Raw genomic sequence first — 27744 nt, forward strand, 5'->3', positions numbered from 1 at the left:
CTTTTTTTCTTTTTTTTTTTTTTTGGTGAGGCAATTGGAGTTAAGTGACTTGCCCAGGGTCACACAGTTAGTTAGTGACGAGTGTCTGAGGCTGGATTTGAACTCAGGTCCTCCTGAATCCAGGGCCAGTGCTCTATTACTGTGCCACCTAGCTGCCCCAGTACATTCCATTTCTTTTTTTTTTTTTAGTGAGGCAATTGGGGTTAAGTGACTTGCCCAGGGTCACACAGGTAGTAAGTGTTAAGTGTTTGAGGCCGGATTTGAACTCAGGTACTCCTGACTCCAGGGCCGGTGCTCTATCCACTGTGCCACCTAGCTGCCCCCATTCCATTTCTTAACAGCTTTATTAGTAAATGTTTTTCCTGACATCAAGACTAATTTTTCCCCTTTGCTGATCCTACATTTTTTTTTCTAGTTTGGGTCTAACCCCTCTTCCACGTTTGCCCTTCAAACACTTGAAAGTAGCTATAATGCCCTTCAAGTCTTCTCTGGATAACATAATATTAGAATGTCTATGATCATTATCATAATCATGTGGCATAGTGACTTTGGGTGGGAGCCAAATTCCTTTGACTTTTGCTTCCTTTGGGTGGGTCCCCCCAACCCTTCACTCAGTTTTTCTTTCTAAAATGGAGAATAGAACCTGAAGTGCAGGAAGGTGAGGGAAATGGCTGCCCCAGGGTACTGTTACAACAATGGCATCTGATTGACTGAGAACAAGATATTCTTACACTTATAAATTTATAGTCCATGAAAAAACAAAAGTGAATCTAAAGATGGGAAGTATTGTTGGAGACAAAGCCAAAACAAGGTGGGTATAGGCAAAGTGCCTAAGGCACAACAATAGGGAGGAGCAATATTCCTTTTTACAAATGTACATGTATTCATGCCAGAGAATTCTCTTCTCTATGATTCCCAAAAGATTTTTTGTGTGTGATAACTCAAAGTATGTTTATAGTGGAAGCTCAAAGCTTCTCATAGGCAAAGTCATTTTTTTGGTCCTGCTCTCCTCATGTAGAAATATAAAGAAATATGGCTTAAACTATAGCAAGCTGTATCTGGAACTTATTAAATGGCCACAGCCACAGAGAAGTCATTGATGGAGCAATGTTGACTTGGTGACAATTTTCCAGAGACATGTCCCAATGATCTTTCCTTGGCCCTGTGCATTCAAGATTTTTATCAGTGAGTTGGATGAACTCATATATAGCATCCTCTTCAAATGAGCAGATGACCTCAGACTAGAAAGCCTAACTAATATGTTGGGTGACCATTGGGATTAAAAAAAAAATACTGACCAGATGAAGCATTAGATGGAATCTAATAAGCGCAGTCGCTTAATTCTTGGGATGATCATCAGTCCTCTATAAAAGTATCTGCCTGTCTCTTGCTGGAGGAGAAAGGTCTCTCAGACAGCCACACCTTTGTGCCATGCCTTCTCCCCATGAGAAGTCCAAGGACTTCTCTCTTGGTTTCCTTTCCCTAACACCTAAATAAATTATTATTTTATTCTAATTGGATTTGTGTGCAAGAAGGTATAATTCTTTAAAGAGGAATTCCTAAGAACCCCTACCTCAACCCCTTTCAATTTCCCCCATAACAATCTCCATTTTATAGTTGAGGAAACTGAGGCAAACAGGTTAAATGATCAATTTCTTAAGCTATTAAGTATCTGATGCTGGCTGCCCCAAAGCCAGCAAATGATGAAACTGGAAAGGAAATTCAGGTAACTACCCTATTTCCCCATAACAATTGGAATAAATGTAAACTCTTACATTTAGGTTCAAAAAAATCAATGTTGTTCTTGTAAAGTACAGAAAAACAGAAACCAAAGGAAATGTTTAAATATGAAATATGAGAAATAACTTGGCATATTAGGAGTCATAGAGTCCAGGGAGAAAAAGGAATAAGTTTTTAAGGGTTGGAGTGGGAAATGCTGTTGTAAATCCTCCGCACTCCCTGGGCTCTGAGCCATCCACGGTGAACTTGTAGTGATATGACTTCTTGTAGATTTGCCAATAAAGTTACAGGTATGTCCTGCCCTATGATGCTAAATGGCTGGGGTGGAGCCAAGTACTTTTAGTACTGCAACACAAAGGCCCCATAGACACTGTCATTATTCTGTCTGTCCACATCCATCATGAAGTAACCCTACCATCCTTAGTGAAAATCTAGCCAATTCTTTTTTTTTTTCCCATAACGTAGTATAATATTAATTTTAAAAAAGATGATTGCACATGAAACAATTCTTCACTTTCTCAGCCTACAGGCACTTAGCAATACCCTTGGAAGAGGCATGGCTAAAATGCAGTTCCCTAAAAAGAATTTCAATATGGGTAAACAGTTAATATGGTGACTAAAAAACTAAACAAAACAAAAACAAAAATACACTATTATGAGTTTAAGAGAAACAGAACATCTAGAATAAGCAATGTGATATAGTCCCATTGTACTTTCCCCTGATGAGACCACCCTGCAGTATTTTCTTCTCTTCTGGCCAACCCCTCTTTAGCACAGTGAGAAAATGAAAAGCAGGAAGAAAAAAGTGAGCCAAGATGACTTAGAGTTTATGGGTTATACCATAGAAGGACTGGTTGAAGTACCTGGAAATACCAAGCCTGAAGGGAAAAAGGGAGGTGGGGGGGGTGGAGTAGAGGAGGGTACATTAACTGTCTTTAATTATTCCAAGTGTTGTCAAGTGGAAAGTATGTTAAATTTATGCTTAGCCCCAGAGGGCAAAACTAGAAACAATGGATAAAAAATTCAGAGAGACAGATTGAAGATTGAAATAAATCAATCTATTGATTGGGAATTCCCCTCACCCAGGGCCCAGGGTGACTGACACTGAATTCACATGGGCTGATTGGCTCTCATGATGAAGGGGCTAATCTAACAAGGGTCATTTTCTCTTTTGGCTTGTTGCTCCCAGAGTTATTCTAGGAAACTCTCCAAATATAACTTACATTTGGCTCCTGTGTATGTGTTCTCATATGTTGAATGAAGGAATCAATGAATGGCAGGAAATAGGATAGAAACTGGACTTGTGATTTCAACTCAAATTCCCAGGTGAGGAAGATGCAGATAGCACCTCTGCAACTCATCATCTTAGAGTTGTTTCTCTCTAAGGCTAAGGAATTTTCCCAGAGTCATATATACAGTATGTGTCAGAGATGGGACTTGAACCCAGTGCTTCCTGGCTTTGAAGTTGCTCTCTATCTACTACACCATTTATTAAGTGCTTACTATGTGCCTGACACTAAGGCAGGGGATTCAGATAAAAGCAAGCAAGACAATCCTTATTCTCAAGGAGCTTACATTATGAGGGGTGCAGATATCACATAGAGAGGAACTAGAAAGTGTGTTGGGGGTGGGGATGGAGCATAAGAGGGCTAGGGAGTATGCATATAGTAGCATGGTTTGGATATGGTTCCAAGCTCCCCTCTCAGAGACTTGGGTCACAGGGTCAGAGTCTAAGTCCTGTTGGGAGGAGGAGGAAGATGAGAAGATGGTGGGGTACAGGCAGTATGGTTTGGAATAGCTGGGAAATGACATGGATGCCTAGCTGCAGGCAAGACAAGATAAAAGCTCATCTGTCAAAGATAAGAGTATCAGGGTGAGAGTCCAAGACTTAGGTACAGGCCTTCAAGGTAGCAATGCATATGTTTATTTAGTCCATGGAATATATAACAGACACAGAAAAGTCACAGGCACCCAAGAACAGATGCATAAAGCCCTTATACCCAGAGGTTCCCCATGATCAATCATTACGCACTATGGACCACTAGGCAATGTACTAGATACCGGAGATAAAAATGCAAAAAAATTAAAGCATTTCTACTCTTGAAGGGAACTGAGCTTGGGGTTATCACTGGGGCAACCATTTGGTATTCTGGCAGATACCTCAGGTTCTCACAGATTCCTGCAGGGTACCTCTCACATCCAGAATATAATTCTGGGGTTTAGATTTTTCTCATCTCCCCCAAAAGGAACCCATACTTTGGGGCTGCAGAAGAAGAAATCTCCTTTCCATTGACTATGCTCTGTCTTAATAGCTAAACTGGCTTTGCTCTCTAAGTAGAATTCTATTGAAGAACAGCATGAGCAAACTTCTTTTCCAACAGACATACTGTATCGAAAAAATCTCCCTTTCTCTATTTCTCCATTCCCCAAAATTAGAAACTTGGGAGCTCTTGAACTTAAGGTTATCCACAAGGCAATCACCAAGGCTGGCACTGCCCAGGATTCTCCCTTTTCTGTCTAGATTTTGGCATACAGATGTTTGAGAATTCAAAGTCTTCCTCTTCTACAGAGAAGTTTGACTTCACAAATTACCCACTTGAGCCAAGTGGATGCACACATTTCTGCCTATGCCATGTGCTTCTCCATGAAATCTAGTCATTACCCAGTTGCTATCATCTCACGAGTAAGCACACTGAACTCTCTTGTGGCCCTGCCTCACGGAAACCATTTTCAGTTGGTGGGGGCAAGAGGAAGAAGGGGGAGGAAACAGAAAGGCCATCGCAAATGGGCACTGCTGTACACTGTGGTACAGAGCGGAACAAACATGCCGTAATAGAACAAGCTCTGGTTTTAGACTCAGAGGACCTGGGTTAGATCTCTGCTCTGCTACTTATTGCCTCGATGAACTTAGACAATTCACTGGTTCCCCAGACGAGACCCTCCATTTCAGATCTGAATATCTTTCTGACTGTCCCCCAGGCCTGGAAAGCTCTCTCTCTCCTCATCTCCACCTCCTGGATGCCCTGCCTGCCTTCAAAACAGATCAAGCTCTTCTATTACCTATCACAAATTCTATTACCTACCTATTACAAATCATTTTACATCTCCGGGACTCAGTTTCTTCATTTGTAAAATGAAGAGAGTGGACATCACTAGATGATGTCTGAGGTCCCTCCCAGCTCTAATCCTTGGGACCCTAGCATAATGGGTGTTTTGCATATATCTAGATGACCTAAAATGTCTGCATCCGCAAGGGCGATGGCAGGGACCTGCTTCTGTGAGACAGGAGATCTGGTGTAGGAGTGCATATTCTGCATTGGCCTACCCTGTGGTTGGGAGGAGCTCTGTAGCCAAATGCTGTCACCTCCGGAAGCCTTTCCCAAACCTCCTCAAATTTGGTACCTTCCCTCTCTTAAATATTTCCTGTTTATCCTGTGCATAGATGGCTTATTTGTACATATTTGCTTGCATATTGCTTCCCCTATTGAATTGTGAGCTTCTCAAGGTCAGGGACTATCTTTTGCCTTTCTTCATATCCCAGTGCTTAGCACAGAGCCCAGTACATAGTAAGTGCTTAATAAATGCTTACTGACTGATTGATTTTATAGATGAGAAAGCTGACACTCAGAGAGGGGTGGTGATTTCCCAAATGTCTTACTGGTAAGTGACAGAGCCAGGAAGTTAACCCAAGTGTTCTGATTCTAAATCCTATGTGGTTTCCACCACATCTCACTCTCTTTATGGATACATCTCTTGGGGTGTCAAATGCCACCCAAATACTTTTATTTTCATGTCTATATAAGTAACTGTTCTTGTCAAAACTGCTACAGATCCAGAATGTAAGAAATGTTTCTTTTTATAGGTTAAAAAAAAAGGTATTTTTAATGGAAGAAGGGAAAAAAAAGTTTCAGACCTTGCCAAGGGCTCACAAATGCTGTGCCCTAGCCGGAGCTGATGAAGAGAGAGTGTAACCCTATCTTATCACAGTGATACAACTATGGGCCTGTAGTCCAGAATGTGTTCCCAGCCTTAATTTATTCCTGGAGGAAAAGGCTAGAATAGACAGTTCTTGCTTTAATTAAACACTGGGGGCTTTGAAGGGAGATGCTGAGTCCTCAGAAGTGACTCATTTAACTTTCTGTTTATTGTTCCTTTGGCTACCTTGCTATAGAGGGATATGTTCACATTGTATTTCAATTTAAGAAGTAAATTAATATGCTCTGGTGAAAAAAGAGACAGACAGGTAGAGACAGAGACAGACAGACAGGGGGACGAAGAGAGAGGGAGGGAGGAGAGAGAGGGAGACAGAGAGACAGAGAGAGGAGGGAGAGACAGAGACAGAGACAGAGAGAGAATGGAATGGAAAGGAATGGAATGGAATGGAATGTTAAAGGACTGGAGTCTGAAATCCAACTATTCTATTACCTACCTATTCCAAATCACCTCTCTGCGCTTCAGTTTCCTCTTCTGTAAAGTGAGGAGCGTGGACATCACTAGATGATGTCTGAGGTCCCTTCCAACTCTAATCCCTAGGATCCTAGTGTAATGAATGTTTTGCACATGCCTAGATGACCTAAAATGGATGAACCTACATGAAAGATGGCAGGGACCTACTTCTGTGAGACAGGAAACCTGGTGTGAGTGTGGATATTTTACACTGGCCTCCTGTGTGGTTGGGAGCAGCTTGCCTTTGGCTTTGTATCCAAAGCTATCTGTATGTGTGCTGGTCTCCTATCTCACAAAAGCAGGGCCCTGATGTCTCCCATGTGGGTGCATTCATTTTAGATGGTCTGGGTATGTGTCAAACACACATTACATTAGGATTATAGGATCAGAGAGAAGAACTGAGGCCCAGAAGGGTCGGGTGACTTGCCCAAAATCACTCAAGAAATAACAGAGACAAGATTCAAACCTGGTCCTTTGACTTCAAATCTAGAATTTTCAATTGTGCTTCCAAAAGAGAAAGAATCCAGAGTAGTAAGAGTATTGAATTGGGTAGCAGCAGGAGACCTAAATGCTGGTCTTGGCCCCTACTTAGCCATGTGATCTTGGGTACCTTGTAGAGCTATTGAGAACCAAAATCCTCCCTAGTCACACTACATCTGTAAGATTGTGTTCAATTCTGGGTACCACCTTTTTTTAGGAAGGATTTTGATAAGTAAGAATTTGTCCAGCGAAGGGCAATTAGGTTGTTGAGAAAACTGGAAACTGTGCTATATGAGAATCTGTTGAAGGGGCAGCTAGGTGGAGCAGTGGATAAAACACCGGTCCTGAAGTCAGGAGTACCTGAGTTCAAATCTGGCCTCAGACACTTGACACTTACTAGCTGTGTGACCCTGGGCAAGTCACTTAACCCTCATTGCCCTGCAAAAAAGAGAGAAAGAGAGAGAGAGAGAGAGAGAGAGAGAGAGAGAGAGAGAGAGAGAGAGAGAGAGAGAATCAGTTGAAGGAAGAAGGATGTTTAGTACAGAGAAATGGAGACACATGAAAGCTGCCTTCAAGTATTCAAAGCATGGTTTGTAAGGAAGAGGGCTTAGATGTATTCTCCTTGGCTTGGAAGCAGAACTAGGTACAATAGATTCAAGTTTAAGGAAGGTAGATGGAAATTTGATGTGAAGAAAAATATCCCCACAAGTAGAGCCTCCCTAGAATGCACTGTGATTCCTCAGAAAGTAGAATCCTTCTCTCTGGAGGTCTTCAAGCAGAGGTTGGAACCCTTCTTGTTGGCAATGTTATAGGGGGGGATTGTCAATTATTTCTAGGCCACTGAAGCTCCCTCTAATGGAGATTCTGTGATTCATAGGCTCAGGGTATTATAAGATTATGGATGTGGAGCTGGGAGGCAATGTGGCAATCATCTAGTCCCACCCCTTTGTGTTATAGATAAGTAAACTGAGTTTCAGCAGACTAAGTGACTTGCCCCTAGTCATTTAGGGAGTAAGTAGAAGAGCTGGAATTTAAACCAAGTCTCCTGACTCCAAATTCTGATCACTTTCCACTCTCTGACATTTCTTTTCCATGAATGTCACTGTCGTCCTTTGTGAAAAGAGGAGTTTGTTCCACAGAATTCTTTCCAACTCTGCCATTTTTTAGGATGCATCTTACCTTTAGAGAGAAAGCATGTCATGTGTTCAAAAGAGCTTAATATGAGAGATCTAACTTACAGTCCCTGCTGTTTCCCTAAATGGTCATGTAACCTGAAATATGTCACTTCCTCCCTTCCTCTAAGCCTAGAAAATGAAGATTTTGAACTAGTTGACTTCTGAGGTCCCTTCTAGCTCTGGCAAGTCATTGATTCTATAATTAATGTTAAAGTCATTATTTTTAGTCAAAAGCTGTAACTTCACCTGTACATGGAACTCTAGTGAGGTAACTTCTCAGTACGAATTAGGATTTGTGCTACAGTTGAGCATCTTAGAAAGTTGCCTGGAATTTTGTATGTGTCAGAGATGGAACCTTAACCCAGGTCTTCCTGACTGCAGTCTTCTATCCCTTTTACTATCCTGACTCTCAAAGTTACTCTATATAACTTTACGTTTAATTTTTTTTTCTTTTGACTAAATCTGTGATTGCTTTCGTATGGAGAACTCCCAGTGAAGAAACTCCCACCCTAGTTGCAAAGGCAACTTTTGCAACATGTTGCAACTTGTCTGTGATTTTCAGTCTTAGAGTTGCTTTAAGTCCTTTGCAGAAGTGAGGGACTATAGGTGTGGAACATTGATTGCATTTACTGTTATACTTAGGTAATGCATTGGTTAGTTTTGCTGAACTGATTTTTTTCTCTTTTCTTTCTTTATTCTTTTTTTTTCTTTCTTCCTTCCTTCCTTTCTCCCTCCCTCCCCCCACCCCTTTCTTTCTTAGAGTTCTTAGAGTTGCTTGAAGTCCTAAGATTAAGTGACTTGCCAAGGATCACAAGACTAGTCTGTCTTAGAAGTATTCTAAAAATAGATAGATAGATAGATAAAAGTTTAAATTTAATTTTTAAAAAAGTAGTCTACTTAGAAGTAGAACTCAAACCCAGATCTTCCTTACTCACACTTAGCTCTACATATCAGGCCACTTGGCCACTTATATTATATCTTCTATATTATATGTTATATAGTCTTCTCAAAGGACTATTAAAAAAAAGATTAAATTTAAAGCTTCAAAGAAAACCACCTGCATTTTCTAATGCACACCTCATTGTCAAAGAGAGTCTTAACCATTGTCACTGCCCCTTTTATCTTTCTTTGGGTGGGATGAAAAACAATAAGACAGAGAAATCTTGGGAGTGCCCTTCTGTTAAGTACTTGCAGAATGTGTCAGAGGTCCACTGTCACAGTATATTAGTCAGTCTGTTGGGTCTGCAGGTTGTTAAGAGATCAATTGCAAAGCACTGAGCCATTATGATGAATTGTTCACTCAGAGAAATATTCTTGGGAAAATTAAAATGTGCCAGGAGCCATGGACAATGCAAGAGACATGGATTATTGGGTTTATGTACTAAGAGCCCTGTTGAGAGTCCTTAGCCCAAATTGGAGAGATTAGAGATAGTGACTGAGAAACAGAATGAAACAAGGATTTGCTGAGATTTTGCTCACATTTAAATGCCAGAGGGAAATGTTCCATTAATATGAAATTCAGGGTGAGATGAGGAAATGGGCCTACTATCAGGCAAGCAGAGAGAGTAAAGGTTAGTGCTATGAATTTGGTTTGGAGCTTTTTATTTCTTTTTAACATATCATTCCTAGATCTGAGGTATTCCATGTACACCAATTCTCCCCAATTCTGAACGCTATGTAACTAACTATAATGACCAAGCTTGGCCCCAAAGAAGAGATGAGAAATTCATCACTCTTCTTGCTTTGCAGAAGTGAGGGACTATGGGTGTGGAACATTGTATTTACTGTTATATTCATTGGTTAGTTTTGCCAAACTGATTTCTTTCTCTTTTCTTCCTTTCTTCCTTCCTTCCCTCCTTCCTTCCTTCCTTTCTACTTTGGACAATGTACTTAACCTCTCTGGATCTCATTTTCCATTTCTGTAAATCTGAGGGGATTTGTTTGGTTATACTTCATTCTTAAGTTTATAGGCAGCTAGATAATACAGTGAATGGATAGAATGTTGAACCTGGAGTCAAGGAGAGCTGAGTTCAAATCTAGCTTCAAATACTTTTTAGTTGAGTAATCCTAGTTAAGTTACATAACCTCTGCTGCCTCATTTTTCTTATCTGTCAAATGGGGTTAATAATAGTATGTACTTTCCAGGGTCATAATAAGACCAAATTGATATAGTATTTATAAAGTGATTTATAAACCTCAGAATGTTACCTATAAATGTTAGCTATCAGAATTTAGGGTTATATTTTCTTTCTGATGAAGTGAACCCTAAAATGTAAAAACTTTTCTAGAGACAGACAGATAGACAGACATATAACTGGAAAGTGTGTTTCAATCAGGAACAGCCTGTGCTAGGAAAATGATAAATATGTTCCTAAGAAATCCTAGAATTGAGATCAAAGAAAATTCTCAAAAAAATGAAGATATCTTGTTGATATCTTGAAAAATCAAACCATTGTTTTGTTCAGAGCTCTCATGTCTCTAAAACCAGTGGCTCAGAATGGAAGCTATGGACCCAAGCCTAAACTTGGAGGTTTCTTTTTCCTTTTAAGAAAAAATGTTTTATTGATGTTTTATGTATTGTTTGTTTGATAAAATTGGACTTGCTTGGTTTATGTATATGTAAAGATACATACATACATACATAGATAAATATACATATACACATGTCATGAATTCCCTGACCCCTAAAACCGTAGAACCCTAACTTGTAAAAATTAAGTACAATTAAGCAAAACAAAGAAACACATTAGCTATGCCCCAAAATAGATGTCTTATTTTGCACCTATTATCTACTACCTCTATGCCTGTTGGTGAGAGGCATGCTTCACTATCAGTCCTTTAAAATCATAAGTCACTACATTCATCAGAATTTTTCATTCTTTCTGTTATTTTTCTTTGTGATTATAGTCATTATGTACATTGTTTTTCTAGTTCTGCTTACTTCGTTCTGTCTGTTTATACAAGTCTTTCCCAGTTCCTATGAGTTCTTCATATTTGTTATTTCTTATAATATCAAAAATATTCCATTTATATGCCACAATTTATTACCATTCCTCAAATGGTCCTCTCTTGGGGACTTTTTAATAATTAATATTCTATATGGTCCAAAGGTTCTCATTTCTAAGAATATCTGAATTTGGCTCATTTTGCTCCCTAGGTGCACTCAATTCTCTTACAAGAAAACAAGACATGAAAAAGTAGATCAAATTTGGTACATATAACAAAGCATATAGAAAGGACTCACATCTGAACCCATAGACTATCAAGGAAACTTTACTCTCTGGTGGGTCCCAACTTCCCACAGGGTCTTATAGAGTCTCTCCACACATAGAGTGAGTGACACACTAAGGTTGAATCCAAGAAAGAGGAGTTGCTAGAGAGTCAACCCTCTTTCCTCCGGACCTGCACAGTCCACTTGACTGACAGTACTAGTGAAAGGCAAAGTCTGAGTTTACTTCTCTTTACTTTGGCTATGTGTCTCATTGTTCTTCTGTTCTAACTCCTACTCTTATACTTTGGTCTGGGGTTCCCTGCTTTACCAATTCCTATACATATATTGCTTGATATTATTGGTCTCTCCACTCCTGTTAAGGCTTGGAAGCTCTGTCATTTTGCCATTACTATGCTCTGTCTCCATTGCCATTTCCAGCAGCTGTTGCCACCACTTCCTCTGCAAAGGGTTATGGATTGTTTAGAATGAGACCAATTGAATCAATATGGCTTTGAGATAATCAAGACATGTCTAATTCTGGTGTCAATCAAGGATTACTCTCCAACCCAGTTGGCACATAAAAGGGTCATTCAGACACCTGTCAAGACCACCTGACTTGGCCTTCTTGACCAAGGGTACCTAGACATTTCTTCTGGACAAATTCCATTTTGTTCTTCCTTGCCACCAACACTCCAACCACATGCTCAGGGACAGGGGAGGGGAAATTTTACCCAACCAGATGATCAGAAGACGAAGGTTCAGTTTTCCTCTTTGTAGTCACCAAACTGTGTAATTTAAAATTCTAAATGTGGGTTCTAATCTGTCCCCCCAGTTTGGGGGGAAACTGACTAAAATTAATGATAAATGAATTGAGGTTTTTTAAGGGTTTATTGAAAGATAGTAAAAGAAAGAGAAAGATTGAGAACAGACTTCCTATAACCTGACGATCCTAAACTTTCCTAGCTTCCAATTCTGAAGTCCTCTGCCACCACCACAATCTTTCATAGTCAAAGAGGCCAAGCTCTCTCAATAGCCTCCACTTCCTCCTTCCTGTCCCCTCCCAGAAATGGGAGGTTCTTCAAGATGATTGGTTCAGTGGGCCCAAAGGTGGTCAAAGTTCAAAGTTGTTAGCTTCTGAGAACAATTACTTTCTTAAGTACCCTTAAGTACCAGCCAGACGTTTACAATCTAGTACTCCACTCAGTAGCTCTTCCCCAACTCAATCAGCCCAGATCAATCTCCAGGTGAACCCCTGAGTATCTGCTAAATCCATTACCTTAACACACTACTGAGTCTGTTTTAAAGTTAGGTACTGTAAGAAAATAATGGGGTTCTATGAGACCCAGAGAGCCTTGCCTGATCTTTCTTAAGGTCAACCCAGAGTCAGGAGAATTCCAAAAGAAATGTAGTTGGACCTTGAATAGAGACAATATCAGAGATTAAAACCATACCTACCTCAAAGCCTTGCCCTTCAGAGGGTCTGTCCCCTATACTCTAACCTCAGCACATACTATTCATGGACCACCCTCAAGTACAGTAAACCAATAGATTTGAAAGATGCTAGCCAATTAACTTTGAGCAGTGTGGAAGGGCTGCCTCTCCTTCAAACCTGCAGGAGGCTTCCGCTCACACATCCTCAGACACCTTTTCTTGGCCTGGGACTCTGAAGGGAGCAGACGCGATTTCTCTCTCTTTACTAATATTTAATATACTTTAATAAATGCTTAATGCCACAAACTGGTGCTATAGCCTCTACTTTCTAAGTAACAATATAAATTCCCTAAATTCCCTAAAACTTGGGACATAGGGCACCCCATAAATTTTTAAATGACACAGTACCAACAACATTAGGGCAACCACAGAGCCAGCTCTGAAAAAGAACATCAGAATTTCCTCTGACTTGCTCTAATTTTCTCTTCACTTACTGTAAAGACCTGCTTTGCAGATATGGAGATGCTCTCTCCAAAAGACAGGAGAGACAATTGTTATGACTTTATTGACAAATAGAGTAGGTCCTAATCAATTGTTTGTCACCCTCTCTGCATCCTATCACCATCCAAATAAATAAGTTTTCAACAGCATTCATGTTGGCTAGAGAGGAAACAAAATTAGTAGCAGGTAGTATACTTCCTCAAGGAGTTTTGGGGTTTTTTTTCTAAGAGAGCCAGGTACCAATCAGTGTTGAAACAAATGATTCTGGTATTTATCTTAGGAGAATATTCCATATTTAGCACAATCCATCTATGCATTGAAGCCTTGTTCTGACAGATAGAGTGAAGGAGCTGCTCAAGGGTATTAACACAATGTGTCAACAAATTTTAAAGCCTGGGAGAGGGCATTGCCTGACTGTAGACGCTTCCCTCTCCAGCCTCCCTCCCTTCCCTGCCAGAATCTTAAGGAAAGAGGAAAGATGCTGAAAGAAAGAGTTGAAACTCTTGGCATCTTGAAAAGCCTAGCTTTGTTGGGGATTTTTGCCTCCCACTTTTCTTCAGCTGTTTCCTCTTCTGCTGGCAAGGTCCATCAGTAAATTTAATTTACATTCACTGGGCACATCAGTTGGCTCTCTTAGTTGCTCAGGGACCTGACACTGCTCTCTCTTTCTGTCTTTTTCTTTTGGTCTTTTGTCAGTTCCCCTGTTTATAGAAACCCCTCCCCCCCCCTCCAAGAAGAGTCTCTCCCACAAATGGAGCAGCAAGAAGAGATGGATGAGTTAATCAGTCAGTATTTTAGCCGAGGCACAGTTGAGGTGATTGGCTTGGGGTCTAGTGGTGTAGGTGGACCCCTTCAAGGGCACAGGTCACTGCAGCCTTTCTTTAGTCTCCTTGTCTGTGCTCTGCAGGATGCTCCATGGGGAGAGAGGATTGCAGTAGAGAAGCCAAGCTTCTTTTTCCTGGCTGCTTTTCCATCTACTTCAAAATGACAATTCCACAAGCGCCAATGAGCACACAAGCACACACACACACACAGATACACATGCATGCTCACACGTGTGCCCATACATATACACAATTATACCCTACTCCAACATGAGAATGAGCAATTAGGGAAGAAAGAAATAACTCCCATTCAGAAACCCACAAAATGAGAACAGAGGTGGTAGAAATCAAATTTTGAGTGCCTCTGTAAATGTACAAGCTTAAGTAGAGAGGTGACATAGATAAGGCACATGCTGGAAGAACTCTGTCTAGGGGATAGAGAGATAGAGACAGAGACAGAAAGAGTCAGTGCTTTTGATACTGCCATGGTAGTAGAATATTTACTGGAGAGTCATGTTGAAGTAGGCAAATGCACACAGCATGGTCCCTCTTCTTTATCCATGGGCACCTGAGGTAGTGTCTATATAGAGATATATTTATATAGAGAGATATATTTATATACATACCCTATCTATACACACACACACACACACACACACATACATATATCTTCAGATATCTGTTCTGATCCACTCTATCAAATCTGTATATTCAATTTGATTTTACCTCATTCGAAAGGCAGCATGGTATGGTGGTAGGACTATTGGACTTTGAGTCAGAAGTCCTAGATTTAAACCCCATCTTTGCCACTTCCTAGCTATATGATCTTAGATAAGTCACTTAACAGCAAACAGCCTTATATGAAAATACAATTTGAGTTATAGGTGATCTTAGAAAACTTGCCCTCATTTTATAGATGAAAACTGAGGTTCAGTTAAGTGACTTTCTCAGTGTCACAGTGGTACTGTAGTATGTTTCATAGGTGTAACAAGAAGTGGAGCTGGGATTCGAACCCAAATCTTCTGCTTTTTTTCTATATACCATATATCTTTTTTCATTTTTTAATATTTTATTTCCCCCCAATTACATGTAAAAACCATTTTTAACATGTGCAGGTTTTTGAGTTCCAAATTCTATCCCTTCTTCCCTTCCCTATCCCCTCCCTGAGATGCTAAGCAATTTGATATAGGTTATACATGTGCAATCATGTAAAACATTTCCATATTAGTCATTTTGTGGAAGAAAACCTGGAATAACAAAAAAGTGAAAAATAGTATGCTTCAGTTTGTATTCAGATGCCATCAGTTCTTTCTCTGGAGGCAGATAACATTTTTCATCATAAGTCCTTTGGGATTGTCTTGGATCATTATATTGCTGAGAATAGCTAAATTACTCAGTGTTCATCATACAATATTGCTGTTACTGTTCACACTGTTCTCCTGGTTCTGCTCACTTCACTCTGCATTAATTCATATAAGTCTTTCCAAGTTTTCTCTGAGATAATCCTGCTTGTCATTTCTTTTAGCATAATAATATTCCATTACAATCATATACCAAAACTTATTTAGCCATTCCCCAATTTCCAATTCTTAGCCAATACAAAAAGAACTGCTATACATTCTTTTGTATAAATAGATTTCCTCCCCTGTCCCCTTTTTTAAATTTCTTTAGGATATAGACCTAGTAGTGGTATTACTGGATCAAAAAGTATAACTGGTTTTATAACCAGAGAAGTTGGATCACCTTACAACTCAACTCCATCAACAAAGCACTGGTGTCTAAGTTTTACCACATCCTCACCAACATTTATAATTTTCCTTTTCTGTCATATTAGCCAACATGATAGATGTGAAGTGGTACCTCAGGGTTGTTTTAATTTGCATTTCTCTAATCAATAGTGACTTGGAGCATTTTTTTCATTTGACTATAAATAGCTTTAATTTCATTTGAAAACTGCTATTCATACCCTTTGACCATTTATCAATTGGGGAATGACTTATATTCTTATAAATTTGACTCAGTTCTCTACATTTGAAAAATAAGGTCTTTATCAGAGATACTTGCTATAGAAACCTTCCCCTCAGTTTTCTGTTTTCCTTCTAATTTTGGTTGCATTTTTTTGTGCAAAAACTTTATTTCAACGCTTTGCCATTAAACTATTCCCTTTCCCAATGCAGATCAGAATCCTTCTGTGCTTTAACAGATAATCTTCATTACTTGCTGAGTCTGGGGAAAAAAAATGACCATACAATGGACAAACTTCTTGTAATGAGAGACTCCAAACTTAACTAGGCTGGATGAGACACAGCTTTGGAGACTCTCAAATCTGTATGGGATCATTTGTTTTCTCATCTATTAAATGGGGATCAAAAAAATGTGAACCCCTCACACTCCCAAAAGTCCTTAAGAGAGGGCAGCTAGTTGGCACAGTGGATAAAGCACCAGCCCTGGATTCAGAAGGACCTGAGTTCAAATCCTACCTCAGACACTTGACACTTAGCAGCTATGTGACCCTGGGCAAGTCATTTAACCCTCATTGCCCTGCCAAAAAAAAAAACAAAACAAAAAGTTCTTAGGAGTACCAAGGACCTGGTGATATAATAATAACTATATTTATATAGTACTTTAAAATTTGCAAAACACTTTACATGTATTACATTACTTTACATGTATTATCTCCATTTGATCTTCACAACAATCTTGTGAGGTAGGTGCTTTTAGTTGGCCCATTTTACAGGTGAAGAAACTGAGGTTAAGGGGGTAAGTGACTTGACTAGGGTCACAGAGGTAGTTAGCATCTAAGGCAAGATGTGTACTCTTTTTTTTTTTTCCGGGGCAATGGAGTTAAGTGACTTGCCCAGGGTCATACAGCTAGTAAGTGTTAAGTATCTGAGGCCAGATTTGAACTCATGTCCTCCTGAATCCAGGGCTGGTGCTTTATCCACTGCGCCATCTAGCTGCCCCCAAGATGTGTACTCTTGACCCCAGTCTAGCACTATTATACTACTTAACTACAATATAAAGTGCTCTGGAAAACTTAACGCACTATATTTTATGTTTCAGCTATTATCCTTTTTCGCACATACATAGCCCAGTACTTCTGAAGAAAATTCTCCAGGCAGCAGATACCTGGTCCCACAGTGTTTTGCTTTGTTTTGTTTTGTTTTGTTTTGTTTTGTTTTGTTTTGAAGACTGCCTCCTGCGGCAGCTAAGTGGTGCAGTGGATAAAGCACCAGCCCTAGATTCAGGAGGACTTGAGTTCAAATGTGGTTTCAAGACACTTGACACATACTAGCTGTGTGACCCTGGGCAAGGCACTTATGCCTCATTGCCGCCCCCCCCCCCCCCAAAAGACTACCTCCTGAATCCAGTCCTGACATGGACCATGAGCTGATTCCTTAATAACTAATTCCTAGTCTGAATTTTCCAACACAAGACATGAATTGTCTCTAGGTAAACCAACATGTACACCACAGACAAGCCAAGGAACAAGGGGTTTATTAACATGCCACAAGTCCGCTTTGTCCTTGTCATATGAAAACACACGAGTAAGGAACATTTGAAGTCCATGATTAATACTTGAGTTGCCTTGTTTGGTTGAATAATCAATGTTTTGTGTTTGTGTTTGCAGCCAGTGCAGAGACAAGTGTTAACCAGGGTAATGTGGCCACTTCTTCCCATCAAACAATGGAGATAAGCACTGTTTCTGAGGCCAACGGAAAGAATCTTGGGAAGGAGGCCAAAGCCCCAGCACCAGCTGCTAAATCTCGTTTTTTCTTGACACTCTCGCGGCCTGTACCAGGACGTACCGGAGACCAAGGCACAGATTCATCAGTTGCATCAGTGAGCCTGGATGTCAGCTCTGAAAAACCCCCAGCGAACAAAGCATCAAGTGAGAACATGAAACTTCCGGCAACAGCTGCACTGGAAGAAGATTCAGATAAAACCCAGAGCCAGGTCCCAGCGGAAGCATCCCTTAGTTCTACTGAACAGCCAGCATCGCCTCCACCTGAGGCAGAGGGTGAAGCCCCTGCCAAACCCAAGGAACCCAGCTTTTTTGACAAATTCTTCAAACTGGACAAGAAAAAAGAAAATACACCTGTTCCCACTGGAATCCAAGAGGGAACAGAAAATACAGAGAACCAACACCTGGACAGAGAGACTCCTGGATTATCAAGCCAGTCGAACAATGTCCCAGAGGAGAAGGCAAGTGTTTAAACAGGAATATCCATTCCATTCTTAATGAAATCTCATAAGAGCATTAATGGGGTAAGACAACTTCACATATGTTAAACAACAGACACCAGGGGCCTTGACAAAGGTATCAAGTCATTGGCCCTCTAAAACAAATAGGACATTGTACTGTAGTGTCTCCCTGACGTTTTAGCTGACAGGAACATCTGTTTGAAGAGCATTAACAGCTGTTTCATCTGGTTTATATAAAAAAAATGGAAGGTGACTGCCACAAAGATGAGTTAATCCTATTTACCAGAGTTTGAGGTAGGAGAACTGTATGTGGTCAATAGACCTGAATGCAAAAGCATTCAAAATGTCACAATTATTCCTGGTCTTAGAGAGGCCATAATTTGCTTCTTGTTAGAAGCCTGTTGTTTCACCAACAATAGGTATTATGTGGGTGAGTTAAGGGAAATTTTTTCCTTTTTGAAAATTCTCACTTGTACCATCTCATAAGAGTAGATCAAGGTGTGCTCTGAACAGTATTTCTGCTTATAACATATATTATAACATATAATTATAACATATATTATAACTATATCATGATAAAAGCTTTTATTTTCAGAGAGAGCTGTCCCAAAATAGATATTTCTGCTCCTCAGCATACTAAAACAAATGCCTTTTAATGTTTGGGCAAAACATTATTTGTTTAAAATATTTAGACCTTATTTTTATTTAGGTCTAGAATTAGTATAGTAGAGAAAGAAATGGGAGCTGATATGGTTCTCTCTCTCTCTTTCTCTCTTTCTCTCTCTCTTTCCCTCCTCTCCCTCCCTCCATTCTTCTCTCCTTCTCTCCCTCCCTTCTTTCCTCCCCCACTCTGCCAGTGAGCCACTATGAGCCACTGTTAATAGCCTTTTAAATTGTTGGGTTTTTTTAAATACAAAAGGTGAGATTGCATCCCTCTGGTAAAGTTGGACAAAAGAAAAAAATGCTATGTGATTGTTAGATTTTTCTGTTATTTGATTAGGAAAAGTTTATTTTTACAGATTTTGAAATAATCAGTTCAAAGCCTCCCTCCAAAATGTACCTGTTGTATGCACCAGCTACGGAGTTCCTCTGCTTGTACAATTTACACATTGAATGTTCAAGTAACAGTAACCAGCGCTGGAACAGAAAAAGGCGAATGGGAGTAGATGGGGATGCAAAACAACTTTCAGTGATAATGCAGCTTATGGTCTTGAGCTTATAGCTTATGAATTGAAATGGTAAAAGGGGGAAATGTTATGATCTAATTTAACTGAGTCTGTTCTGAGTAGTTTTGTCCCTCAGCAGTATGGTAAGTTTCTAGGAACCTCTACCACCTACAAGCAGGCAATATAGCCAAATAGGGAAACCATTAGACCTGGAGTCAGACAATCTGGGGTTGAATCTTGGCTCAGGCACTAGTTAACTGAGAGTCCATGGCCAAAGCACTTCTCCTTCCCGACCCTCAACTTCCTCACTTATAAAATGAGAGCATTATTCTAGATGATTTCTGCTATCCCTTCCTCCTCTTAAAGTCCTATATTCCTGTTGCTGCCTGTTAGGTGAGGAAGGTGGAGGAAGGGGAGTAGAGGGTGTTGCTGAAGAAGTCAACCATTAGATGAAATACCATTTCTGAGCATGAATTCTCAAGTCAGAGTTCTGAAGGCAGAATCACTTGAGAGAAATAATCAGATACTATTTTCTCCAGGAAATCAAAAATCATTCTGGGCCTGTTAAGCTATTGAGAAAATTGAACTGTTATTCATTGAAACAGAATCATAAGACTGAAAGGTAGCTTGAGAAGCCACTTAATTCTGTCTCCTAGCCTCCAGTCAGGTCTGCATCTACTAATGTCATACAAATGAATATTTGTGTTACTTCCAAAGTTATCCAGAGAAGGAAATTTTACAACTTAATATATTTAGTAAGCCCCTTCACTGTTCTATAGCCCTCTCAAGAATAGCCTTAAAAGGTTAAAAAAAAAAAAAGCCTTATGGTCAAAGGGCAACAAAGCTTAGGTGAACAAGGCTTCGATCCCATTGGATGCTAAGAGGTGGCCATCCTACATTTGGAATTTTATGCAACTCAACTCTTTTATAACAGAAATTTGGGGATAACATTCCATTTTAAATGTGTTGAAAAAGGGATTTAAATCTAAATATGAGGGGATATATTGGAAACACTATGGGAGGAAGCATGGTGCAGTAGAGTGCTGGATTTAGTCAAAGGATCCAAGTTCAAAGCCTAGCTCTTCCACTTACTACTTGTTATGACCATGGATAGGTTGATCTCTCTGGACTTCAGTTTCCTCAGCTAGAAAATGATAGATTACTTTTCATTTCCATAGTTTTGTTTTGTTTTGTTTTTGCAGGGCGATGAGGGTTAAGTGACTTGCCCAGGGTCACACAGCTAGTAAGTGTCAAGTGTCTGAGGCTGGATTTGAACTCAGGTACTCCTGAATCCAGGGCCAGTGCTTTATCCACTGTGCCACCTAGCTGCCCCCTAGATTACTTTTCTATATTTAAGCCCATGGTGCTATGACAGATGTATAACTATAGCCAAGCTAGGAAGTAAAGCTATAGTAACTATTTGGGAGAGCCAAAAGTTGAAACCTGCATTCCAGTCTGGAAAATGGGCCAGCACTTTCAATATTCATTTATGAAACCTGCATATTCATGTATTTTTAATTGTTTGAAGATGGCACGATCCAAAATTGTAACTGGATGATAGCTATCACGGAAGTGGAATTATCTGAATATCTACTCTATTATATGCATGTTTCATACAAAACACAGAAAAGATATGGAATAGTCATTTGATTCATTCATTCAGGGAAAATGATTTGGAGTCAAGATCTGAGTTCAAATGCTTAAATTCCACTAGATGTCTTTCCATGGACAAGTCACTTAAATTCTCTGAATTTCAATTTCCTCATGTGTAAAATGAGTCCAATACTTGTAGTTCCTTCATCACGGAGTTATTTTCAGCTTCAAATGAGAATATATATATAAGTATTTTACATATTTTAAAGTATCATATAAATGTTCACTGGCATAATAAATATTTGCTTATGTCTACTATGTGCACTGACCTATTCTAACTCCTTTCCCCAAGAGTGCTGGTCTTCCAAATGAGAAGAAATTGAGCATGTCGTGGAAACAGTGCTGGGCTTAGAATCAGGCAAGCTGACTTTTGAGTCCTGATTCTGTCAGCTATTAGCTATGTGACCATGAGGAAGTCATTTAAACTTTCCGAGCCTCAGTCTTTTTTCTTGTAAAATGGGGACAATACTACTTTCACCACCCATTTCATGGGATTGCTTGTGGGGAAGATATTTCTTAAGTCTGTTGCAGTTCATTCTTTTTACTTAAAATTACACCAAGATTTTTTTGGTGAGATTGGGTATTAGAGATTTTTTTCTTAAGATAAAAACAACAAAAACAACCACATAAGCAAAGTTACAGATATTATCTAGTCTAAAAAGTACCTCCAGGAAAACAGCTCAATGGTCACCAAATTTTATGTAAATTTCAATGAGGATTGACTAGATGTGTTTGCAAATGATTTCAAGGAGCCTTCTGATTGTTTGGGACAGTTGTCTGATCAATGGCTTGCCATTTCTTTATAAATCAGCTTTTTTTGTGTGAGATGGTAGAACCAACCCCTCAAATAGCAACAACAAAAAGATCCTCATGCATCTGCTTCCACGGCTGGAGCTCAATATTCTACATAGATGATAGTCAATAGATTGGCCCGGCATCCTTAGGGTAAATTAGAACTTGGGCACAGGATTGTCAGATGTCCTTGCAGTTCAGCAAACACCCTCCTTGAATTGGAATATCAATTCCAGCTAACAGATAGGATTGTGAATCAGAAGATAGATGCCCCCATTTCATTCTAAGAGTAACACACAAACCTTCTGTGTTTCATGAATGACAATCTCATTTTTGTGCACTATAAAACTACATTCAGAGCATAGCATAATTAAAACAAGGCAAGAATTCATGCACTAATGAAGCATTTACTACATGGGCCAAAGAACAGATAAATTATATGCCTGGAATGTTTCACTGAGCAGTGATTCATGCAAACAAAAGTGTTGGCAGAAATGGGTTCTTTGATTTTTTTTCCCACACTTAACAAGGGAACCAGCACTATATGATAAGCATTTAAAATATTTATCACAAAAAATCTAAGCTCATCAAAGAAATACATTTACTCTTTATAAGCAGATAGCTTTAGTTTCTAATATGAATCATGCTTCTTTTTTTTCCTGTCTTTTTTTTTTAACTTGAAATTTTTTCCAATCACATTTGGGTACAGTTGGGTGCTAGAGTTTTCCTCTTAAGATGAAAGAAACACATAAACAAAGATACAAATGCATCAGGTCTAAAAAGTGACTCCATGAAAAGAGCTGAATGGACTTGAAGGACAGAGTCCTGAGGGAAGTTTTCCATCCCCTCCTTCCACAGTTTCCTGATTTGCAGACCCAAGGGTATGGGTAGGTTCTATTTCCTCCTGAATAGACAGCAATGAGAGAGGAATAAAACAGGGGGCGAGTATGTTGTACAATTTAGGCCTATCTTCCTGTTATCAACTCATAAATGTTAGAACTAGCAGGGACCTTAGAAATCATCAAATGCATTGCCCCGATTTTATAGATGAGGAATCTGAGCCAAGAGAGGATTGAGTCTCTTGCCAAGGGTCATGTGGGACATAAGTAGCTAGGACCTGAACCTATCTTCCAACACCCACTCTCCTGCTCATCTACAGATATTTGAATCCATTTGAATAAACTCCAATTGTCTTTTGAAACACTTTGCACACATCCCATCATGGCAAAGATGGTGGGCATCATAACATACCTTTTTCATGCAGCTTTCATATTTTAAAAATTCTTGTATGGCTTTCAAATGACTAATTATAGTGTGAGTGCTTGGCCTGAGGTACCCTACTAAGAGCTGTATGTACTGAGTACCTAATACATCTTCACTTACTGGATCCTATCTGAGGTTACATGAGTCTTTTTTTTGGCCTCCCGTGCAGTAATGGTGCCTTGACTCATTATGTTTTGCATCATTTCTTTGGCATGGAATACTCTTGGAAGAGCATAGTCAGTCATACACTTAAGACCAGATTTCAATTTGGCAACAATGTCTAGTGGTCATGTTTTTAAAAGGCATTTTAAGACAGACAGCAGGGTACCAGTTTTAAATAATCCTTCAGAGAATATTTCAAAGCAGAAATGAGATGTGTGGACTGAAAACTTGCAATAAGATATGTAGTTACATATGGGGCAAGTAGGTGGTACAGTAGATAGAGCTCTGGACTGGAGTCAGGAAGACTCATCTTTGTGAGTTCAAATGCAGCCTCAGACACTTACTAGCTATTTGACCTTGACAAGTCACATTAACCTATTTGCCTCAGTTTCCTCATTAGTAAAATGATCTGGAGAAGAAAAATGGTGAACCACTCTCCAGTATCTTTGCCAACTAAAAACAAATGGGGTCATAAAGAATCATACTTGACTGAAACAACTCAATAACAACATGCAGTTATACAGGCAGAAGACATGGTTTGATTCTAAGCTCCACCACCTACTTATCTATGTGACCATAGGAAAGTCCTTTCAACTCTATTGGCCTCAGGTTCTTCATCATAGTGTGCTTATCATAATACCTGGCATGCAGCAAGTGTTTAATAAATGTTTACTATTGATTCATCTGCAAAAATGACTAGAAGATATTGAATACCCTCTTCTACCTCATCATCTCATGAGCCTAGAATTTCAATGTTATCACATTAATTAAAACACATTTTTCTAATATATAATACTTTATTTTTCCTCACTTACATGTTAAAACAGTTTTTTAACATTTGGGGTTTTTTTAATTATTGAGTTCTAAATTCTATCCCTTCTTTCCTCCTAGCCATCCCCCCCCTCCCTGAAACAGTAATCAGAGATAGGTTATATATGTATACTCACGTAAAACATTTTCCATATTAGTAACTTTGTACAAAAAATCAAATAAAGAAAAGAAAAAGTGAAAACAGCATGCTTCAGTCTGTATTCAAACAATATCAGTTCTTTCTCTGGACACAGATACATGCTTCATCATTAATCCTTTGGGATTGTCTTAGATCATTGTATTGCTGGGAATAGCTAAGTCATTCACAATTCTTCAATGAAAATATTGCTGTTACTATATACAATGTTCTCCTAGTTCACTTCACTTTGCATCAGTTCATGTAAGTCTTTCCAGTTTTTTCTGAAAGCATCCTACTTGTCATTTCTTTATAGCACAGTAATATTCCATCACAATCATAGCTTGTTTAGCCATTCCCCAATTGATGGACAACCCTTGATTTCCAATTCTTAGCCACAACAAAAAGAGCTGCTATTTTGTAAAATAGGTCCTTCCCTTCCCACATTTTTATTGTCTTTGGGATATAGACCTAGCAGTGGTATGTTGGAACAAAGAATATGCAGTTTGCTTGGCTCTTGGGCATAGTTCCAAATTGCTCTCAGAATGGTTAGATCAGTTTCACAACTCCTACCAATAGAGCATAGTGTCCCAGTTTCTCCATGTTCCCCTCCAACATTTATCATTTTCCTTTTTTGTAATAGTAGCCTATCTGATAGGTGTGAGGTAGTACTTCAGGGTTGTTTTAAAACACATTTTTTAGAGAAAAGAAAAATCAAAGTTTTCAGTCTTTTTGACGTATATCTGTTTCTTGAGTGCTCTGGGTGTTATTCTAAAGGAGTCTACCTAGCAAGTAGAAAGAACATTATATTCAGAATCACAAGTTCCTAAGTTCTAGTCCAGTTCCATCAGGTATACATTCTGTTGTCTTAGGCAAGTGATACAACAACAAAGCCTCATTTGCTTCATAGATAAAGTAAGGATATTGGATGAGATGTATCTAAGGTCCTTTTCTAGCACCAATATTGTATGTTCTAAGGTACCTCTCAACTTCACTTCTGACATTCTATGTTCTTTGAGTTGCCTTTCATTATAATATTCTGTTATGCATTCAGACTTGTGTGTCTATCCAATACATATTGGGCAAAAAACATTTTCACCCTGTCTGAGAACCAGTTTGCTCATCTGTAAAATGAGACTACATGATCTCTAAGAGTTCTCCTACCAGCTCTAAATCCTATAACACCAGTATATGATATTGAGACTAATCATTATCCTTGAGGGCTGCTGCTTATGTCTTCTTGCTAAGTTCATTTGTTGTGAGAGAGGTTGGTATCTCCTCCCATAACTAAAGTTGTGGCTGCTTTGTTTCTCATTCCTCCCACAGCTTTAGAGATAATACTTTTGGAAAATACTTATTTAGCATTGAATGTATTTGTGTCTAAATTCCAAATGCCCAGAGTAATGGAAGAACAATCAGTAAAACTCTTGGATTGTGACCCATTTCCTTTTTTTCTAAAGATGAAGAGTTTGTAGGGTTTTTTTAATATTATTTTACACCAAGTAGGTTTGTGGGAAGCTAAATGGCCAGTGATAGAGTTCCAGGCCTGGAGTCAGGAAGGAATCTCATCTTCCTAAGTTCAAATTTGGTCTCAAACGCTTAATAGCTGTGTGACCCTGTTTACCTTAGTTTCCTCATCTATGAAATGAGGTGAGAAGGAAATGGCAAACTACCTCCAGTATTGTTACCAATGAAAATTCCAAATGGGATCACAAAGAGTTGGACACAGCTGAAATGACTGAACAACAACAACGAGTAGGTTTGTATTTCCACAGACCAAGGTTGGCAAGATCAAGATGACTTAAATATTTTGCGTAACAAAATTAAAAACTAGACAAAGCATAGCTCTGTGAATCTCTAACTCCTTATGGCGGAATTCCATATTAAGCTAGGACATATTTTATATTTTGTGTGTGATTACCCCAAAAAAACTGGATAAAATATATAAAAGTAAAGATAGTGATTTGATCTGTTATTATTTCCTAGAAAAACCTAATTGCTGTAGGACAACCACCAAAATGAAAGAGCTAAAGAGTCTGGAAATTGCTATAGCCAGCAAGCAGTCTCCCTACACTGATAAATTTAGAGGTGCTAAGAGCAACAGAGGTCATCACAGTTAATTCCCTTGTATTGTTGATAAGGAAACTGAGGTCGACCCAATGTAATTATATAGCTAGTAAGATCAGCTAGTATTCCAATGAATATATTCTGATTCTAAAAGCCACCAAACTTTCCACTAGACCACCTCACCAAATAGAATAATATGGCAGCTAAGAGCTCATTCACAAAATACGGTAGAGGAGAATGACAAGGAAAGAAAGGAAGGAAGGAATGACAGAGGGGAGAGAGTGAGGAAGGGATGAGAGGGAGGGAAAGAAGGAGGGAGAGAGAGAGAGAGAGAGAGGAGAGAGAGAGAGAGAGAGAGAAGAAAAAGTGAAAAGTTGTAAAGAGGAAAAAGAAATAACAGATAGATTGACATGAAATCCAGCCAGACAAGTAATCCAAAAAGGATTGTAGAATTATATTTTGAAAGGACAAAAACCAGATACACAATATAATAGCATCATGAGTATTTCTTATAGTAATCTACATTCATCTGGCACCAGTAATGGAAATGTCACATCTAGATATTCAGAATCTGATACAGTTTGTAAGAAAGTAGCAATAGTACTTAAGAAGATGGCACCCCAAAAGAGTAGCTGGATCTCACAAAATTAATACAGAAGACATTTTTACTGGAGATAACACAATTATGAAAACACTTAGAATTGATTCCAAGATGTCAAAGGATGAGAGCATTTCAAAAGAATCAGAGATGGTGATTTTTTTTTTTAAAAAAAGTGCAACTGAGAAGATATGAATAAATGAATCTACTTATCATCTCAATAAAATCTTATAAAAATGGTTCATTAAGGCATTGAAGGCATCTTCAGTTTAAATGTGAGAAGAGAACAAGCAAGTTTTCATAGGCAGTTTTCTATAGCAGTCTACATAATTACACAAGCAGTTGAGAGATGTAAAGAACATAAGATCATGCTGTATCTATTCTTTATTGACTTTAAAATGGGTCACCTGATAACCAAAATAAAGCTCTGAAGGCTCTCCTTAGAGAAGGTGTCTTCCTATAAATACATAAAAATTCTGGAGATTCCATGACAGATATAACTAAGAAAATTACTTTGATCAACAATCCATTGAATATGGACATCAAGCAAAACATTAGATGTTCACTAAAAAGGTCCACCAGTAACATAGAAATTAGTTGACATTCATCTTGGAGACTTTTCTACTCGATGGCAAGGTTCTCTGAGTATTGCTATGTACAAATGGACATTGTTTGAATCAAGCCTTGATGCATTAAAAAATCCACCTTAAGTTATACCTATTGTCATATGAAAGAGATCTGCCTAACAAGTCACACTGGGAGAAATGGAGAAAATGCAATGCCCCACATCATAGCATGTACCAAGACAGTAATGTTGAATTAATGTATCACTATGGGCATTATGGGCAAGAACCAATGATAGGTAATGGAACTGAGTAGAAGGTGAAGATTTGGAATGTATTGATAAACTATACAGTGTTCTCAATGTCCTCAGGATGGTTTATGCTGCTAAGCTCTGCCACTTTAACAAAATAGTTCTCTCTGATTGCTATATGGTTGTGATGATCTCAGAAATGGTTTATATATAAATAATATAAAGGTCAGTGCAAAGATGCAGGGTCAGTCAGTGAATCAATAAGCATT

At 38.9% G+C, this 27744-nt stretch overlaps 1 protein-coding gene across 1 annotated transcript in view; it reads left to right on the forward strand.

The window, feature by feature from the left end:
• Positions 1–4524: 4524 nt before the first annotated feature.
• Positions 4525–27744, forward strand: part of BCAS1 (brain enriched myelin associated protein 1) — a 117135-nt gene continuing 93915 nt past the window's right edge. The window contains exons 1-3 of the mRNA XM_043980960.1: positions 4525–4609; positions 4968–5138; positions 17440–18014. Of these exons, the coding sequence (XP_043836895.1) occupies positions 4525–4609; positions 4968–5138; positions 17440–18014 (831 nt within the window). The remainder of the gene's footprint in view (positions 4610–4967; positions 5139–17439; positions 18015–27744) is intronic.

This window comes from Dromiciops gliroides, chromosome 2 (assembly GCF_019393635.1).
Source record: "Dromiciops gliroides isolate mDroGli1 chromosome 2, mDroGli1.pri, whole genome shotgun sequence".
Taxonomy (NCBI): domain Eukaryota; kingdom Metazoa; phylum Chordata; class Mammalia; order Microbiotheria; family Microbiotheriidae; genus Dromiciops; species Dromiciops gliroides.